The sequence below is a fragment of the Psittacula echo genome, assembly GCF_963264785.1.
Source record: "Psittacula echo genome assembly, contig: SCAFFOLD_160, whole genome shotgun sequence".
In the NCBI taxonomy this organism is placed as follows: Eukaryota; Metazoa; Chordata; class Aves; order Psittaciformes; family Psittacidae; genus Psittacula; species Psittacula echo.
Window position 1 is genome coordinate 1 of NW_027664180.1, and position 18,644 is coordinate 18,644.

An 18,644-nucleotide genomic window follows, 5' to 3' on the forward strand; every position below is an offset into this window, starting at 1 on the left:
ATCCCATCGTTCTCCCATCGTTCTCCCATCGTTCTCCCATCGTTCCCCATCGTTCTCCCCCCGTTCTCCATCGTTCTCTCCCATCGTTCCCCCATCGTTCCCCCATCGTTCTCCCATCGTTCCCCCATCGTTCCCCCATCGTTCTCCCATCGTTCCCCCATCGTTCTCCCATCGTTCTCCCATCGTTCTCTCCATCGTTCCCCCATCGTTCCCCTCATCGTTCCCCATCGTTCTCCCATCGTTCTCCCATCGTTCCCCCATCGTTCTCCCATCGTTCTCGCCATCGTTCTCCCATCGTTCCCCCATCGTTCTCCCATCGTTCTCTCCATCGTTCTCCATCGTTCTCCCATCGTTCTCCCATCGTTCCCCCATCGTTCCCCCATTGTTCCCCCATCGTTCCCCCATCGTTCTCCCGTCGTTCCCCATTGTTCTCCCACCGTTCTCCATCGTTCCCCCATCGTTCCCCCATCGTTCTCCCATCGTTCTCCCATCGTTCTCCCATCGTTCTCCCATCGTTCTCCCATCGTTCTCCCATCGTTCCCCCATCGTTCCCCCATCGTTCCCCATCGTTCTCCCATCGTTCTCCCATCGTTCTCCCATCGTTCTCCCATCGTTCTCCCATCGTTCTCCCATCGTTCTCCATCGTTCTCCCATCGTTCCCCCATCGTTCTCCCATCGTTCTCCCATCGTTCTCCATCGTTCTCCCCCCGTTCTCCCATCGTTCTCCCATCGTTCTCCCATCGTTCTCCCATCGTTCTCCCATCGTTCCCCCATCGTTCCCCATCGTTCTCCCCCCGTTCTCCCATCGTCTCCCATCGTTCTCCCCATCGTTCTCCCATTGTTCTCCCATCGTTTCTCCCATCGTTCTCCCATTGTTCTCCCCCCGTTCTCCCATCGTTCCCCCATCGTTCTCCCCCCGTTCTCCCATCGTTCTCCCATCGTTCTCCCATCGTTCTCCCATTGTTCTCCCATCGTTCTCCCATCGTTCCCCCATCGTTCTCCCCCCGTTCTCCCATCGTTCTCCCATCGTTCTCCCATCGTTCTCCCATTGTTCTCCCATCGTTCTCCCATCGTTCTCCCATCGTTCTCCCATCGTTCTCCCCCCGTTCTCCCATCGTTCTCCCATCGTTCTCCCATCGTTCTCCCCCCGTTCTCCCATCGTTCTCCCATCGTTCTCCCATTGTTCTCCCATCGTTCTCCCATCGTTCCCCCATCGTTCTCCCCCCGTTCTCCCATCGTTCTCCCATCGTTCTCCCATCGTTCTCCCATTGTTCTCCCATCGTTCCCCCATCGTTCTCCCATCGTTCTCCCATCGTTCTCCCATTGTTCTCCCATCGTTCTCCCATCGTTCTCCCATCGTTCTCCCCCCGTTCTCCCATCGTTCTCCCATCGTTCTCCCATCGTTCTCCCATCGCTCTCCCATCGTTCTCCCATCGTTCTCCCATCGTTCTCCCCATCGTTCTCCCACCGTTCTCCCACCGTTCTCCCATCGTTCTCCCATCGTTCTCCCATCGTTCTCCCATCGTTCTCTCCATCGTTCTCCCATCGTTCTCCCCCCGTTCTCCCATCGTTCTCCCATCGTTCTCCCATCGTTCTCCCATCGTTCTCCCATCGTTCTCCCATCGTTCTCCCATCGTTCTCCCATCGTTCTCCCCCCGTTCTCCCATCGCTCTCCCATCGTTCTCCCATCGTTCTCCCATCGTTCTCCCATCGTTCTCCCATCGTTCTCCCATCGTTCTCCCCCCGTTCTCCCATCGTTCTCCCATCGTTCTCCCATCGTTCTCCCATCGCTCTCCCATCGTTCTCCCATCGTTCTCCCATTGTTCTCCCATTGTTCCCCCATCGTTCTCCCATCGTTCTCCCATCGTTCCCCCATCGTTCCCCCATCGTTCCCCCATCGTTCTCCCATCGTTCTCCCATCGTTCTCCCATCGTTCCCCCATCGTTCTCCCATCGTTCTCCCATCGTTCTCCCCCCGTTCTCCCATCGTTCTCCCACCGTTCTCCCACCGTTCCCCCATCGTTCTCCCATCGTTCTCCCATCGTTCTCCCATCGTTCTCCCATCGTTCCCCCATCGTTCTCCCATCGTTCTCCCACCGTTCTCCCACCGTTCCCCCACCGTTCCCCCACCGTTCTCCCATCGTTCTCCCATCGTTCTCCCATCGTTCTCCCATCGTTCTCCCATCGTTCCCCCATCGTTCCCCCATCGTTCCCCCATCGTTCTCCCATCGTTCTCCCATCGTTCTCCCCCCGTTCTCCCCCCGTTCTCCCATCGTTCTCCCATTGTTCTCCCATCGTTCTCCCATTGTTCTCCCCCCGTTCTCCCCCCGTTCTCCCATTGTTCTCCCATTGTTCTCCCATCGTTTCTCCCATTGTTCTCCCCCCGTTCTCCCATCGTTCTCCCATCGTTCTCCCATTGTTCTCCCATCGTTCTCCCATCGTTCTCCCCATCGTTCTCCCATCGTTCTCCCCCCGTTCTCCCATCGTTCCCCCATCGTTCTCCCATCGTTCTCCCATTGTTCTCCCATCGTTCCCCCATCGTTCTCCATCGTTCTCCCATTGTTCTCCCATCGTTCTCCCATCGTTCTCCCATCGTTCCCCCATCGTTCTCCCATCGTTCTCCCATCGTTCTCCATCGTTCTCCCATTGTTCTCCCATCGTTCTCCCATCATTCTCCATCGTTCTCCCATCGTTCTCCCATTGTTCTCCCATTGTTTCTCCCATCGTTCCCCCATCGTTCTCCCCATCGTTCTCCCATCGTTCTCCCATTGTTCTCCCATCGTTCTCCCATCGTTCTCCCATTGTTCTCCCATCATTCTCCCATCGTTCTCCCTCCCTTCAGGCCGCACCCCCCAGGACCTGTTCTCGTCGGGGCTGTTCCGGTTCCCGCTGCGCGGGGGCCGCTGGGAGCGGGTGGAGCCGTGGGGGGGGAAGGCGCCGGCGGCCGCGGGGCACTCGCTGCTCTTCCACCCCCCCTCCCGCGCCCTGCTCCTCTACGGCGGGCACCGGCCTGCGAGTGCCAGGTGCGGCCACCGGGGGGCGGCAGAGAGCAGCGGGAGCCCATAGGCACCAATGGGGGCCATAGGCACCAATGGGGGCCATAGGGAGCAATGGGGGCCATAGGGAGCAATGGGAGCCATAGGGAGCAATGGGAGCCATAGGGAGCAATGGGGGCCATAGGGAGCAATGGGGCCCATAGGGAGCAATGGGGGCCATAGGCACCAATGGGGCTATAGGGAGCAATGGGGCCCATAGGGAGCAATGGGGGCCATAGGGAGCAATGGGGCCCATAGGGAGCAATGGGAGCCATAGGGAGCAATGGGGCCCATAGGGAGCAATGGGGGCCATAGGCACCAATGGGGCCATAGGGAGCAATGGGGCCCATAGGGAGCAATGGGGCCCATAGGGAGCAATGGGGGCCATAGGCACCAATGGGGCCATAGGGAGCAATGGGGCCCATAGGGAGCAATGGGGGCCATAGGGAGCAATGGGGGCCATAGGGAGCAATGGGAGCCATAGGGAGCAATGGGGGCCATAGGGAGGAATGGGGGCCATAGGGAGCAATGGGGGCCATAGGGAGCAATGGGGGCCATAGGGAGCAATGGGAGCCATAGGGAGCAATGGGGGCCATAGGGAGGAATGGGGCCCATAGGGAGCAATGGGGGCTATAGGCACCAATGGGGCCATAGGGAGCAATGGGGCCCATAGGGAGCAATGGGGGCCATAGGGAGCAATGGGGGCCATAGGGAGCAATGGGAGCCATAGGGAGCAATGGGGGCCATAGGGAGGAATGGGAGCCATAGGGAGGAATGGGAGCCATAGGGAGCAATGGGGGCCATAGGGAGCAATGGGGGCCATAGGGAGCAATGGGAGCCCATAGGGAGCAATGGGGGCCATAGGGAGCAATGGGAGCCCATAGGGAGCAATGGGAGCCCATAGGGAGCAATGGGAGCCCATAGGCACCAATGGGGGCCATAGGGAGCAATGGGGGCCATAGGGAGCAATGGGAGCCCATAGGCACCAATGGGGGCCATAGGGAGCAATGGGAGCCCATAGGGAGCAATGGGAGCCCATAGGGAGCAATGGGGGCCATAGGAAGCAATGGGGCCCATAGAGAGAAATGGGAATGCAGATCAGTGGGTATCTATGGGGCTCTATGGATGTCTATGGGAATAATGGAGCTCTATAGGAGTATATAGAGGTCTATGGGGATAATGGGGCTGTATGGGTCTCTATGGGTCTCTCTCTATGGGGTCTCTATGGGGTCTCTATGGGGTCTGTATGGGTCTCTATGGGTCTCTATGGGGTCTCTATGGGTCTCTCTCTATGGGGTCTCTATGGGTCTCTATGGGGTCTCTCTGGGTCTCTATGGGTCTCTATGGGGTCTCTATGGGTCCCTATGGGTCTCTATGGGTCCCTATGGGTCTCTATGGGTCTCTATGGGGTCTCTATGGGGTCTCTATGGGGTCTCTATGGGGTCCCTATGGGTCTCTATGGGGTCCCTATGGGTCCCTATGGGTCTCTATGGGTCTCTATGGGTCTCTATGGGTCTCTATGGGGTCTCTATGGGTCTCTATGGGGTCTCTATGGGGTCTCTATGGGTCTCTATGGGGTCTCTATGGGGTCTCTATGGGGTCTCTATGGGTCCCTACAGACCCCTCCATAGGGTCCCTTTGTGCCCCCCCCCCCCCCCCCCCCCCAGGTTCAGCTCCCGCGTGAACCGGACCCATTTGTTCCACGTCGATCGCCGCCACTGGGTGGCGCTGCGGGAGCGCGCCGGGACCGCCGGCCCGCGGGAGCGCGCCTTCCACAGCGCCACCCTGCTCGGGGACTACATGGTGGTCTATGGTGGGAGCCTATGGGGGCTATAGGGGGCTGCACGGGGGTCTATGGTGGGAGCCTATGGGGGCTATAGGGGGCCGCACGGGGGTCTATGGTGGGAGCCTATGGGGGCTATAGGGGGCTGCACGGGGGTCTATGGTGGGAGCCTATGGGGGCTATAGGGGGCTGCACGGGGGTCTATGGTGGGAGCCTATGGGGGCTATAGGGGGCTGCACGGGGGTCTATGGTGGGAGCCTATGGGGGCTATAGGGGGCTGCACGGGGGTCTATGGTGGGAGCCTATGGGGGCTATAGGGGGCTGCACGGGGGTCTATGGTGGGAGCCTATGGGGGCTATAGGGGGCTGCACGGGGGTCTATGGTGGGAGCCTATGGGGGCTATACGGGGCGGCACGGGGGTCTATGGTGGGAGCCTATGGGGGCTATAGGGGGCTGCACGGGGGTCTATGGTGGGAGCCTATGGGGGCTATAGGGGGCTGCACGGGGGTCTATGGTGGGAGCCTATGGGGGCTATAGGGGGCTGCACGGGGGTCTATGGTGGGAGCCTATGGGGGCTATAGGGGTCTATAGGGACCTATAGAGATCTATAGGGACCTATAGAGTGATAGAGTGAGCCTATAGAGAAACATGGGGACCCCATAGAGACCCATGGGGCCCTATAGGGACCCTATGGAGCCCTCTGGGGTCTGTCTATAGGGGGCCACGTGCACGCCCATTACCAGGAGGAGAAGTGCTACGAGGACGGGGTCTTCTTCTACCACCTTGGGTGCCACCAATGGGTGACCCCCCAGGAGCTGCAGGCGGGTATGGGGGCTATAGGGTTTATGGGGGGTATGGGGCTATGGGGTCTATGGGGAGTATGGGGGCTATAGGGGCTATGGGGGCTATGGGGGGTATAGGGACTATGGGGGCTATGGGGGCTATAGGGGCTATAGGGGCTATAGGGGCTATGGGGGCTATGGGGCTATGGGGGCTATAGGGGCTATAGGGTCTATGGGGGCTATTGGGGCCATGGGGGGTATGGGTTATTATGGGATATGGATTATTATGGGATAGGGGTTATTATGGGACAGGGGTTATTATGGGATAGGGATTATTATGGGATAGGGGTTATTATGGGATAGGGATTATTATGGGATAGGGATTATTATGGGATAGGGGTTATTATGGGATAGGGATTATTATGGGATAGGGATTATTATGGGATAGGGATTATTATGGGATATAGCGTATTATGGGATCTGGATTGTCATAGGATAGGGGTTATTATGGGATATGGGGGGGGGATGTGGGGGCTGACCCCTCGCTGACCTTTGCCCCAGGTGACCCCGAGGCGCCCTCCCCCGCCGCCCCCCCCCCCCCGCGGGGCCGCTTTGGTCACGTGGCCGCGGCGCTGGGGGGAGGGGTGCTCCTGGTGGCGGGGGGGTTCAGCGGGAACCCCCTCGGTGACGTCATCGCCTACAAACTGCCCCGCTTCGCCTGGACGGGGGAGGGCGGCGGCGTGAGTGAGCCAAAACCGCCCAAAACCGCCCAAAATGACCCCAAAATGACCCAAAACCGCCCAAAATGACCCCAAAATGACCCAAAATCACCAAAAATCACCCCAAAATCACCGAAACCCGCCCAAAACCGCCCAAAACCGCCCCAAAACCGCCCAAAATGACCCAAAACCGCCCCAAAACCGCCCAAAACCGCCCAAAATGACCCCAAAATGACCCAAAATCACCAAAAATCACCCCAAAATCACCCCAAACCGCCCAAAACCGCCCAAAACCGCCCCAAAACCGCCCAAAATGACCCAAAACCGCCCCAAAACCGCCCAAAACCGCCCAAAACCGCCCCAAAACCGCCCAAAACCGCCCAAAACCGACCCAAAACCGCCCAAAATGACCCAAAACCGCCCCAAACCCGCCCGAAAATGACCCAAAACCACCCCAAAACCGCCCCCAAAACCGCCCCAAATCACCCCAAAATCACCCAAACCGCCCAAAATGACCCAAAATCACCCCAAATCACCCCAAAATCACCCAAAACCGCCCCAAAACCACCCAAAATACCCCAAAATCACCCAAAACCGCCCAAAATGACCCAAAATCACCCAAAACGGCCCCAAACCCACCCCAAAATCACCCCAAAATCACCCAAAACCGCCCAAAATGACCCAAAATCACCCCAAATCACCCCAAAATCACCCAAAACGGCCCCAAACCCACCCCAAAATCACCCCAAAATCACCCAAAATGAGCCAAAATCACCCAAAATCGCCTGAAATTGACTGAAAATGGCCCCAAATGGACCCAAAATGACCCAAAACGGCCCGAAATTGACCCAAACCCCCCTTAATCCCCCCCTGTTCCTTGAGCTCCCTTTACCCCATCCGGAACGTTCCATTGCCCATCGCGGGGGGGGGGGGGGGGGGGGTCCTTGCTCCCATTCAGGCCTCCCAATGCCCTTCCCCCCATTCCCCCCCCCATTTTGGGGTCCCCCCATCTGATGTGGGGTCCCCTCGGTGTGTTTTGGGCCCCCCCCACGCCTGTTTTGGGGTGCGGGTCCCTCTGTGTCCCCCCCCCCCCCCCCCCGTGAGTGACTTGGTTCGGTCCAGGAGGAGCAGGACCATTGCGAGCTGTACCCGGAGCCCGGCGTCTGCCACCCGGGACCCCCAATGCGGGTGGTGCGGGGGGGGGTGCCGCAAGCAGGAGCCCCATAGCAGGGTAATGGGGGCAATGGGGGGGTAATGGGGCAATGGGGGGAATGGGGAGGTAATGGGGGCAATGGGGGTAATGGGGGGAATGGGGGGAATGGGGGTAATGGGGGGTAATGGGGGGGAATGGGGGCAATGGGGGTAATGGGGGCAATGGGGGGGTAATGGGGGTAATGGGGGGAATGGGGGTAATGGGGGGTAATGGGGGCAATGGGGGCAATGGGGGTAATGGGGGCAATGGGGGGGTAATGGGGGCAATGGGGGCAATGGGGGGAATGGGGGGGTAATGGGGGCAATGGGGGTAATGGGGGCAATGGGGGGTAATGGTGGCAATGGGGGGAATGGGGGCAATGGGGGGGCAATGGGGGCAATGGGGGGGGAATGGGGGCAATGGGGGCAATGGGGGTAATGGGGGCAATGGGGGCAATGGGGGGGCAATGGGGGCAATGGGAGCAATGGGGGCATGGGGGCAATGGGGGGGTAATGGGGGCATGGGGGCAATGGGGGGTAATGGGGCAATGGGGGCAATGGGGGGAATGGGGGGGCAATGGGGGGAATGGGGGGGCAATGGGGGGAATGGGGGAATGAGGGTAATGAGGGTAATGGGGGGGTAATGGGGGCAATGGGGGGTTAATGGGGGGATTGGGGGAATGGGGGGAATGGGGGCAATGGGGGTATTGAGGGCAATGGGGGCAATGGGGGTAATGGGGGCAATGGGGGGTAATGGGGCATTGGGGGTAATGGGGGCAATGGGGGTAATGGGGACAATGGGAGGTAATGGGGGCAATGGGGTAATGGGGGGGCAATGGGGGCAATGGGGGGTTAATGGGGGGATTGGGGGAATGGGGGGAATGGGGGCAATGGGAATGGGGGTAATGGGGGCAATGGGGGGGAATGGGAAGGGGGGCAATGGGGTAATGGGGGGAATGGGGGGAATGGGGGGAAAGGGGTAATGCCAATGGGGGTAATAGGGGCCAATGGAGGGGCTTCCTTTAGGGTTCATGGGTTCCCATTGGGGTCAGTGGGGTCTCATTGGGGCCAATGGGTTTCGGGGTCCTCATTAGGGTTCATGGGCTCCCATTGCGATCAATGGGGTCTCATTGGGGTCAATGGGGTTCAGGGGCTCCCGTTGAGGTCAATGGGTTCCCATTGGTGTCAATGGGGTTTAGGGGCTCCCATTGGGGTTAATGGGGTCCCATTGGTGTCAATGGGGTTTAGGGGCTCCCATTGGGGTTAATGGGGTCCCATTGGGATCAATGGGGTTTAGGGGCTCCCATTGGGGTCAATGGGGTCCCATTGGTGTCAATGGGGTTTAGGGGCTCCCATTGGGGTTAATGGGGTCCCATTGGTGTCAATGGGGTTTAGGGGCTCCCATTGGGGTTAATGGGGTCCCATTGGTGTCAATGGGGTTTAGGGGCTCCCATTGGGGTTAATGGGGTCCCATTGGTGTCAATGGGGTTTAGGGGCTCCCATTGGGGTTAATGGGGTCCCATTGGGATCAATGGGGTTTAGGGGCTCCCATTGGGGTCAATGGGGTCCCATTGGTGTCAATGGGGTTTAGGGGCTCCCATTGGGGTTAATGGGGTCCCATTGGTGTCAATGGGGTTTAGGGGCTCCCATTGGGGTTAATGGGGTCCCATTGGGATCAATGGGGTTTAGGGGCTCCCATTGGGGTCAATGGGGTCCCATTGGTGTCAATGGGGTTTAGGGGCTCCCATTGGGGTTAATGGGGTCCCATTGGGATCAATGGGGTTTAGGGGCTCCCATTGGGGTTAATGGGCTCCCTTTGGGATCAATGGGGTTTAGGGGCTCCCATTGGGGTTAATGGGCTCCCATTGGCATCAATGGGCCCCCATTGGCTCCCATTGACTCTGGCGCCCCCCAGTGCCCGCTCTCGGGATGCCGGGGCCTCTGGCGCCTCCTTGGGGACTGCGAATCCTGCCTGGCCTTTGGGGGGGCCGGGCCGGGGCCCCCCCGCACCCCTGGAGCCCTGGGGTGGTGCGTGCAGAACGACACCTGCGTGCCCCTGGATGGTGAGGGGGCAATGGGGGGAATGGGGCAAGGGGGCAATGGGGGCAATGGGGGCAATGGGGGCAATGGGGGGAATGGGGGCAATGGGGGCAATGGGGGCAATGGGGGGAATGGGGGCAATGGGGCAATGGGGGCAATGGGGGGAATGGGGGCAATGGGGGCAATGGGGCAAGGGGGCAATGGGGGCAATGGGGGCAATGGGGCAAGGGGGCAATGGGGGCAATGGGGGGAATGGGGGAAATGGGGGCAATGGGGCAAGGGGGCAATGGGGGGAATGGGGGCAGTGGGGGCAATGGGGCAAGGGGGCAATGGGGGCAGTGGGGGCAATGGGGGCAATGGGGCAAGGGGGCAATGGGGGGAATGGGGGCAATGGGGCAAGGGGGCAAGGGGGCAATGGGGGCAGTGGGGGCAATGGGGGCAATGGGGCAAGGGGGCAATGGGGGGAATGGGGGAAATGGGGGCAATGGGGCAAGGGGGGAAATGGGGGGAATGGGGGCAATGGGGCAAGGGGGGAAATGGGGGGAATGGGGCAATGGGGGCAATGGGGCAATGGAGGGAATGGGGGCAATGGGGGGAATGGGGGCAATGGGGCAAGGGGGGAAATGGGGGGAATGGGGCAATGGGGGCAATGGGGCAAGGGGGGAAATGGGGGGAATGGGGGCAATGGGGGGAATGGGGGCAATGGGGCAATGGGGGAATGGGGGGAATGGGGCAATGGGGGAATGGGGGGAATGGGGGCAATGGGGGCAATGGGGCAATGGGGGGAATGGGGGCAATGGGGGAATGGGGGCAATGGGGGCAATGGGGGAATGGGGGGAATGGGGGCAATGGGGGCAATGGGGCAATGGGGGCAACGGGATCATTAGAGACAATGGGTATCAATGGGGGTCAGAGGGGATGAATGGATGCCAATGGTGTCAATGGGTACCAATGGATGCCAATGGGTATCAGTGGGTGTCAATGGGTGTCAATGGGGTCAATGGGTGTCAAGGGGTGTCAATGGGTGTCAATGGGGTCAGTGGGTGTCAAGGGGTATCAATGGGTGTCAGAGGGGATGAATGGATGCCAATGGTGTCAATGGGTACCAATGGATGCCAATGGGTATCAATGTGGTGTCAATGGGTGTCAATGGGGTCAATGGGTGTCAAGGGGTGTCAATGGGTGTCAATGGGGTCAATGGGTGTCAAGGGGTGTCAATGGGTGTCAATGGGTATCAATGGGTGTCAATGGGTGTCAAGGGGTATCAATGGGTGTCAATGGGTGTCAATGGGTAACAGTGGGTCCCAGTGGGTGTCAATGGGTCCCAGTGGGTATCAATGCGTGTCAATGGGTCCCAATGGATATCAATGGGTCCCAGTGGGTGTCAATGGGTGTCCTTGGTTCCCATTGCTCCCCATTGCCCCCAGAGGCCGACGCCTGCCGCGTGGGGCAGCTCTCGGGCACCCATGGCTGGTGGGGGCCGCATTCGGTGCTGGTCTCGGCGCTGGCCCAGTGCCGCAGCAGCAGCTTCCAGCCAGGGCTGCACCTCCTCATGTTCCAGCACCCGCGCAACGACTCCCAGCCCGACAAGGTGGGTGCTATGGGGCGCTATGGGGCGCTATGGGGTGCTCTGGGGCGCTATGGGGCGCTATGGGTGGCTATGGATGCTATGGGGTGCTATGGGGTGCTATAGGGTGCTATGGAATGCTATAGGGTATTATGTGGGAGTGGGGCACTTGGAGGTGCTAAGGGCCCATTACTTCCTACTGACCTCAGTGGCTCCCACTGGCCTCAATGAGTATCAATGTGCATCAATGGGCGTCAATGGGGGTCAATGGGGGTCAATGGGGGTCAATGGGCGTCAATGGGGGTCAATGGGGGTCAATGGGTGTCAATGGGTGTCAATGGGCGTCAATGGGGATCAATGGGGGTCAATGGGCGTCAATGGGTGTCAATGGGGATCAATGGGGATCAGTGGGTGTCAATGGGTGTCAATGGGTGTCAATGGGTATCAGTGGTTTTCAATAGGTGTCAGTGGGTATCAATGGGGTGTCAATGGGTGTCAATGGGTATCAATGGGTGTCAGTGGGGCTCAATGGGGCTCAATGGGTGTCAATGGGTGTCAATGGGTATCAATGGGTGTCAATGGTGTCAATGGGTATCAATGGGTATCAAAGGGTATCAAAGGGTATCAAAGGGTCCCAATGGGTGTCAATGGGTATCAATGGGTGTCAATGGGTGTCAATGGGTATCAATGGGTATCAATGGGTGTCAATGGGTGTCAATGGGTATCAATGGGTGTCAATGGGTGTCAATGGGTATCAATGGGTATCAATGGGTGTCAATGGGTGTCAGTGGGTATCAATGGGTGTCAATGGTGTCAATGGGTATCAATGGGTATCAAAGGGTATCAAAGGGTATCAAAGGGTCCCAGTGGGTGTCAATGGGTATCAACGGGTATCAATGGGTGTCAATGGGGGTCAATGGGTGTCAATGGGTATCAATGGGTATCAATGGGTGTCAATGGGTGTCAATGGGTATCAATGGGTGTCAATGGGTGTCAATGGGTATCAATGGGTATCAATGGGTCCCAATGCGTGTCAATGGGTATCAATGGGTCTCAATGGGTGTCAATGGGTACCAATGGGTGTCAATGGGTATCAATGGGTATCAATGGGTGTCAATGGGTGTCAATGGGTATCAATGGGTATCAATGGGTATCAATGGGTGTCAATGGGTATCAATGGGTATCAATGGGTGTCAATGGGTGTCAATGGGTATCAATGGGTATTAATGGGTCCCAATGGGTATCAATGGGTATCAATGGGTATCAATGGGTGTCAATGGGTATCAATGGGTATCAATGGGTATCAATGGGTGTCAATGGGTGTCAATGGGTATCAATGGGTATTAATGGGTCCCAATGGGTGTCAATGGGTGTCAATGGGTATCAATGGGTATTAATGGGTCCCAATGGGTATCAATGGGTGTCAATGGGTATCAATGGGTGTCAATGGGTATCAATGGGTGTCAATGGGTCCCAATGGGTGTCAATGGGTGTCAATGGGTATCAATGGGTGTCAATGGGTGTCAATGGGTATCAATGGGTATTAATGGGTCCCAATGGGTATCAATGGGTGTCAATGGGTGTCAATGGGTGTCAATGGGTGTCAATGGGTATCAATGGGTATCAATGGGTGTCAATGGGTATCAATGGGTATCAATGGGTGTCAATGGGTATCAATGGGTATCAATGGGTGTCAATGGGTGTCAATGGGTATCAATGGGTATCAACGGGTATCAACGGGTATCAATGGGTGTCAATGGGTACCAATGGGTGTCAATGGGTATCAATGGGTATCAATGGGTATCAATGGGTGTCAATGGGTATCAATGGGTATCAATGGGTATCAATGGGTATCAATGGGTGTCAATGGGTATCAATGGGTATCAATGGGTGTCAATGGGTGTCAATGGGTATCAATGGGTATTAATGGGTCCCAATGGGTATCAATGGGTATCAATGGGTGTCAATGGGTGTCAATGGGTATCAATGGGTATCAATGGGTATCAATGGGTGTCAATGGGTGTCAATGGGTATCAATGGGTATTAATGGGTCCCAATGGGTGTCAATGGGTGTCAATGGGTATCAATGGGTATTAATGGGTCCCAATGGGTATCAATGGGTGTCAATGGGTATCAATGGGTATCAATGGGTATCAATGGGTGTCAATGGGTATCAATGGGTGTCAATGGGTCCCAATGGGTGTCAATGGGTGTCAATTGGTATCAATGGGTGTCAATGGGTGTCAATGGGTATCAATGGGTATCAATGGGTATCAATGGGTGTCAATGGGTATCAATGGGTGTCAATGGGTCCCAATGGGTGTCAATGGGTGTCAATTGGTATCAATGGGTGTCAATGGGTGTCAATGGGTATCAATGGGTATTAATGGGTCCCAATGGGTATCAATGGCTCCCCCCGCAGGTCTCCATTGTCCGCAGCACCACGGTGACGCTGAGTGCCGGGGCTGGAGGGGACCCGGCGGGGGGGGGCGGGGTCTCCCTCGTCTACCGGGGCTTCATTCACCCCTTGCTGGGCCCCCCCGCCCCCCCCGGCATCGGGCCCCGCGTCTGGGCCCGCGCCCAAGGGCTCCTGGTGATCGCCAGGCTGGGCCGGAGCCCCGACAGCACCGACATGGTGAGGAGGGGGCGCTGTGGGGCGCTGTGGGTCTCTATGGGGTCTCTATGGGGTCTCTATGGGGTCTCTATGGGTCTCTATGGGTCTCTATGGGGTCTCTATGGGTCTCTATGGGGTCTCTATGGGGTCTCTATGGGGTCTCTATGGGTCTCTATGGGGTCTCTATGGGGTCTCTATGGGTCTCTATGGGGTCTCTATGGGGTCTCTATGGGGTCTCTATGGGGTCTCTATGGGTCTCTATGGGTCTCTATGGGGTCTCTATGGGGTCTCTATGGGTCTCTATGGGGTCTCTATGGGGTCTCTATGGGTCTCTATGGGGTCTCTATGGGTCTCTATGGGGTCTCTATGGGGTCTCTATGGGGTCTCTATGGGTCTCTATGGGGTCTCTATGGGGTCTCTATGGGTCTCTATGGGGTCTCTATGGGGTCTCTATGGGTCTCTATGGGGTCTCTATGGGTCTCTATGGGTCTCTATGGGTCTCTATGGGGTCTCTATGGGTCTCTATGGGTCTCTATGGGTCTCTATGGGGTCTCTATGGGTCTCTATGGGTCTCTATGGGTCTCTATGGGGTCTCTATGGGTCTCTATGGGTTCCTATGGGGTCTCTGTGGGTTCCTATGGGGTCTCTATGGGTTCCTATGAGGTCTCTATGGGTTCCTATGGGGTCTCTGTGTGTTCCTATGGGGTCTCTATGGGTCCCTATGGGTCTCTATGGTGTCTCTATGGGTCTCTATGGGTCCCTATTGGTCTCTATGGGTTCCTATGGGGTCTCTATGAGTCTCTATGGGTCTCTATGGGTCCCTATGGGGTCTCTATGAGTCTCTATGGGTCTCTATGGGTCCCTATGGGGTGTCTATGAGTCTCTATGGGGTCTCTGTGGGTTCCTATGGGGTCTCTATGGGTCCCTATGGGGTCTCTATGGGTCCCTATGGGGTGTCTATGAGTCTCTATGGGGTCTCTGTGGGTTCCTATGGGGTCTCTATGAGTCTCTATGGGTCTCTATGGGTCCCTATGGGGTGTCTATGAGTCTCTATGGGTCTCTATGGGTCCCTATGGGGTGTCTATGAGTCTCTATGGGGTCTCTGTGGGTTCCTATGGGGTCTCTATGGGTCCCTATGGGTCTCTATGGGTCCCTATGGGGTGTCTATGAGTCTCTATGGGGTCTCTGTGGGTTCCTATGGGTTCTCTATGGGTCTCTATGGGGTCTCTATGGGTCTCTATGGGTCTCTATGGGGTCTCTGTGGGTTCCTATGGGGTCTCTGTGGGTCCCTATGGGGTCTCTATGGGTCTCTATGGGTCTCTATGGGGTCTCTGTGGGTTCCTATGGGGTCTCTATGGGTCCCTATGGGTCTCTATGGGTCTCTATGCGTCTCTATGGGGTCTCTGTGGGTTCCTATGGGGTCTCTATGGTGTCTCTATGGGGTCTCTATGGGTCTCTATGGGTCTCTATGCGTCTCTATGGGGTCTCTGTGGGTTCCTATGGGGTCTCTATGGTGTCTCTATGGGTCTCTATGGGTCCCTATGGGGTCTCTATGAGTCTCTATGGGTCTCTATGGGTCCCTATGGGGTGTCTATGAGTCTCTATGGGGTCTCTGTGGGTTCCTATGGGGTCTCTATGGGTCCCTATGGGGTCTCTATGGGTCCCTATGGGGTGTCTATGAGTCTCTATGGGGTCTCTGTGGGTTCCTATGGGGTCTCTATGAGTCTCTATGGGTCTCTATGGGTCCCTATGGGGTGTCTATGAGTCTCTATGGGTCTCTATGGGTCCCTATGGGGTGTCTATGAGTCTCTATGGGGTCTCTGTGGGTTCCTATGGGGTCTCTATGGGTCCCTATGGGTCTCTATGGGTCCCTATGGGGTGTCTATGAGTCTCTATGGGGTCTCTGTGGGTTCCTATGGGTTCTCTATGGGTCTCTATGGGGTCTCTATGGGTCTCTATGGGTCTCTATGGGGTCTCTGTGGGTTCCTATGGGGTCTCTGTGGGTCCCTATGGGGTCTCTATGGGTCTCTATGGGTCTCTATGGGGTCTCTGTGGGTTCCTATGGGGTCTCTATGGGTCCCTATGGGTCTCTATGGGTCTCTATGCGTCTCTATGGGGTCTCTGTGGGTTCCTATGGGGTCTCTATGGTGTCTCTATGGGGTCTCTATGGGTCTCTATGGGTCTCTATGCGTCTCTATGGGTCTCTATGGGTCCCTATGGGTCTCTCTGTGCCCCATAGGAAGAAGTGGGGCGCTTCTGGGTCGGGGACCAGCGGCAGACGCGGCCCCTGCGGCGCCCGGGGGCCGCGCGGCTCTTTGGCGCCCCCTGGCGGGGCAGCCGCTACGCGCTGGAGGTGGAGGGTCACGTGAACGGCTCGGCCGGCGGGGGGGCGGGGCCCCGCAGCGAGCTCAGCCTCGTGTGGGACCGCACCGGCGTGCCCGGGGGCAGCGTGAGTCACGTGACCGGGGAGGGAGGGGGGGTATGGGCCCCTATGGGGGCTATGGGGGTAAAGGGGGGGCTATAGCAGGTCTATGGGGGATCTATGGGGGTCTCTATGGGTCCCTATGGGTCTCTATGGGGTCTCTATGGGGTCTCTATGGGGTCTCTATGGGGTCTCTATGGGTCTCTATGGGTCTCTATGGGTCTCTATGGGTCCCTATGGGGCTCTATGGGGTCTCTATGGGTCCCTATGGGGCTCTATGGGGTCTCTATGGGTCTCTATGGGGTCTCTATGGGGTCTCTATGGGTCTCTATGGGGTCTCTGTGGGGTCTCTATGGGTCCCTATGGTGTCTCTATGGGGTCTCTATGGGTCCCTATGGGGCTCTATGGGGTCTCTATGGGTCCCTATGGGGCTCTATGGGGTCTCTATGGGTCTCTATGGGGTCTCTGTGGGGTCTCTATGGGTCCCTATGGTGTCTCTATGGGGTCTCTATGGGTCTCTATGGGGTCTCTATGGGGTCTCTATGGGTCTCTATGGGTCTCTATGGGTCTCTATGGGTCCCTATGGGGCTCTATGGGGTCTCTATGGGTCTCTATGGGTCCCTATGGGTCTCTATGGGTCTCTATGGGGTTTCTATGGGTCTCTATGGGTCTCTATGGGGTCTCTATGGGTTTCTATGGGTCTTTATGGGGTCTCTATGGGTCTCTATGCGGTCTCTATGGGTCTCTATGGGTCCCTATGGGTCTCTATGGGTCTCTATGGGGTCCCTATGGGGTCTCTATGGGGTCTCTATGGGTCTCTATGGGTCCCTATGGGTCTCTATGGGTCTCTATGGGGTTTCTATGGGTCTCTATGGGTCTCTATGGGGTCTCTATGGGTTTCTATGGGTCTTTATGGGGTCTCTATGGGTCTCTATGCGGTCTCTATGGGTCTCTATGGGTCTCTATGGGGTCTCTATGGGTCTCTATGGGTCCCTATGGGTCTCTATGGGTCTCTATGGGGTTTCTATGGGTCTCTATGGGGTCTCTATGGGTTTCTATGGGTCTTTATGGGGTCTCTATGGGTCTCTATGGGTCTCTATGGGGTCTCTATGGGTTTCTATGGGTCTTTATGGGGTCTCTATGGGTCTCTATGGGGTCTCTATGGGTCTCTATGGGTCTCTATGGGGTCTCTATGGGTTTCTATGGGTCTTTATGGGGTCTCTATGGGTCTCTGTGGGGTCTCTATGGGTCTCTATGGGGCCGAGGTTGGGGTTGGGGCTCCCCCCCCATTCCTCCCCCATTGCCCCCCCCCATAGGAGATCTCCTTCTTCTTCCTGGAGCCCTGGAGCTCCGCCCCCGGCTCTTGCTCCGCCCACCCCACGTGCCTGGCCTGCCTGGCCGACCAATCGTGCGGCTGGTGCCCCCCCACGGCCACGTGTCTCGACCGCCTGGCCACGCCCCCCGTGGGCGGGGCCAACGCCACGGCGGGCGGGTCCAAGGCCGCGGGGGGCGGGGCCTGCGCGGGAGCCGGGGAGGGGGCGGGGCCGCGCCTCGTTCTCACCCCCGGGAACTGCGTCCTGTGCGAGGAGCACCGGGACTGCCGCGCGTGCGCCGCGGTGAGGGGCGGGGCTTGGCGGGCCATAAAAGGGAATGGGGCGGGGCTTGGGGAACCATAAAAGGGAATGGGGCGGGGCTAAAGGGAGCGCGGGGGAGCCATGAAAGGGAATGGGGCGGGGCTAAAGGGAGCGGGGGAGGAGCCATAAAAGGGAATGGGGCGGGGCTTGGGGAACCATAAAAGGGAATGGGGCGGGGCTAAAGGGAGCGCGGGGGAGCCATGAAAGGGAATGGGGCGGGGCTAAAGGGAGCGGGGGGAGCCATAAAAGGGAATGGGGCGGGGCTAAAGGGAGCGGGGGGGAGGAGCCATGAAAGGGAATGGGGCGGGGCTAAAGGGAGCGGGGGAGGAGCCATAAAAGGGAATGGGGCGGGGCTAAAGGGAGCGGGGGGGAGGAGCCATGAAAGGGAATGGGGCGGGGCTAAAGGGAGCGGGGGGGAGCCATGAAAGGGAATGGGGCGGGGCTTGGGGAACCATAAAAGGGAATGGGGCGGGGCTAAAGGGAGCGGGGGGGAGCCATAAAAGGGAATGGGGCAGGGCTAAAGGGAGCGGGGGGGAGCCATGAAAGGGAATGGGGCGGGGCTTGGGGAGCCATAAAAGGGAATGGGGATGCCATAAAAGGGAATTGGCTCCATAAAAGGCAATTGGGCGTGGCCAAGGGGATTGGCCTTAAGGGGGGTGCCATATAAGGCAATGGGGCGGGGCGCAAGGAGCAGGGCTCGATGGTATAGAAGACAATGGGAGGCGCCATAAAAGGCAATTAGGAGGGGCGGTGGGAGGGGCTCTATGGGATCTATGGGGCTGGGAGGTTCTATGGGGCTTTATGGGATCTATGGGGCTGGGGGGTTCTTTGGGGCTCTATGGGATCTATGGGGCTGGG

The 18,644-nt window shown here is 57.8% G+C and overlaps 1 protein-coding gene across 1 annotated transcript in view; it reads left to right on the top strand.

The window, feature by feature from the left end:
* Positions 1-2,841: 2,841 nt before the first annotated feature.
* The window catches only part of MEGF8 (multiple EGF like domains 8), a gene marked incomplete at its 5' end in the record, with an annotated part of 42,333 nt that continues 26,530 nt past the window's right edge, over positions 2,842-18,644 (top strand). Inside the window, 11 exon segments of the mRNA XM_080639947.1 lie at positions 2,842-3,022; positions 4,702-4,847; positions 5,535-5,642; positions 6,161-6,339; positions 7,441-7,498; positions 7,500-7,549; positions 9,425-9,572; positions 10,977-11,140; positions 13,539-13,751; positions 15,970-16,179; positions 17,469-17,768. Of these exon segments, the coding sequence (XP_080496073.1) occupies positions 2,842-3,022; positions 4,702-4,847; positions 5,535-5,642; positions 6,161-6,339; positions 7,441-7,498; positions 7,500-7,549; positions 9,425-9,572; positions 10,977-11,140; positions 13,539-13,751; positions 15,970-16,179; positions 17,469-17,768 (1,757 nt within the window).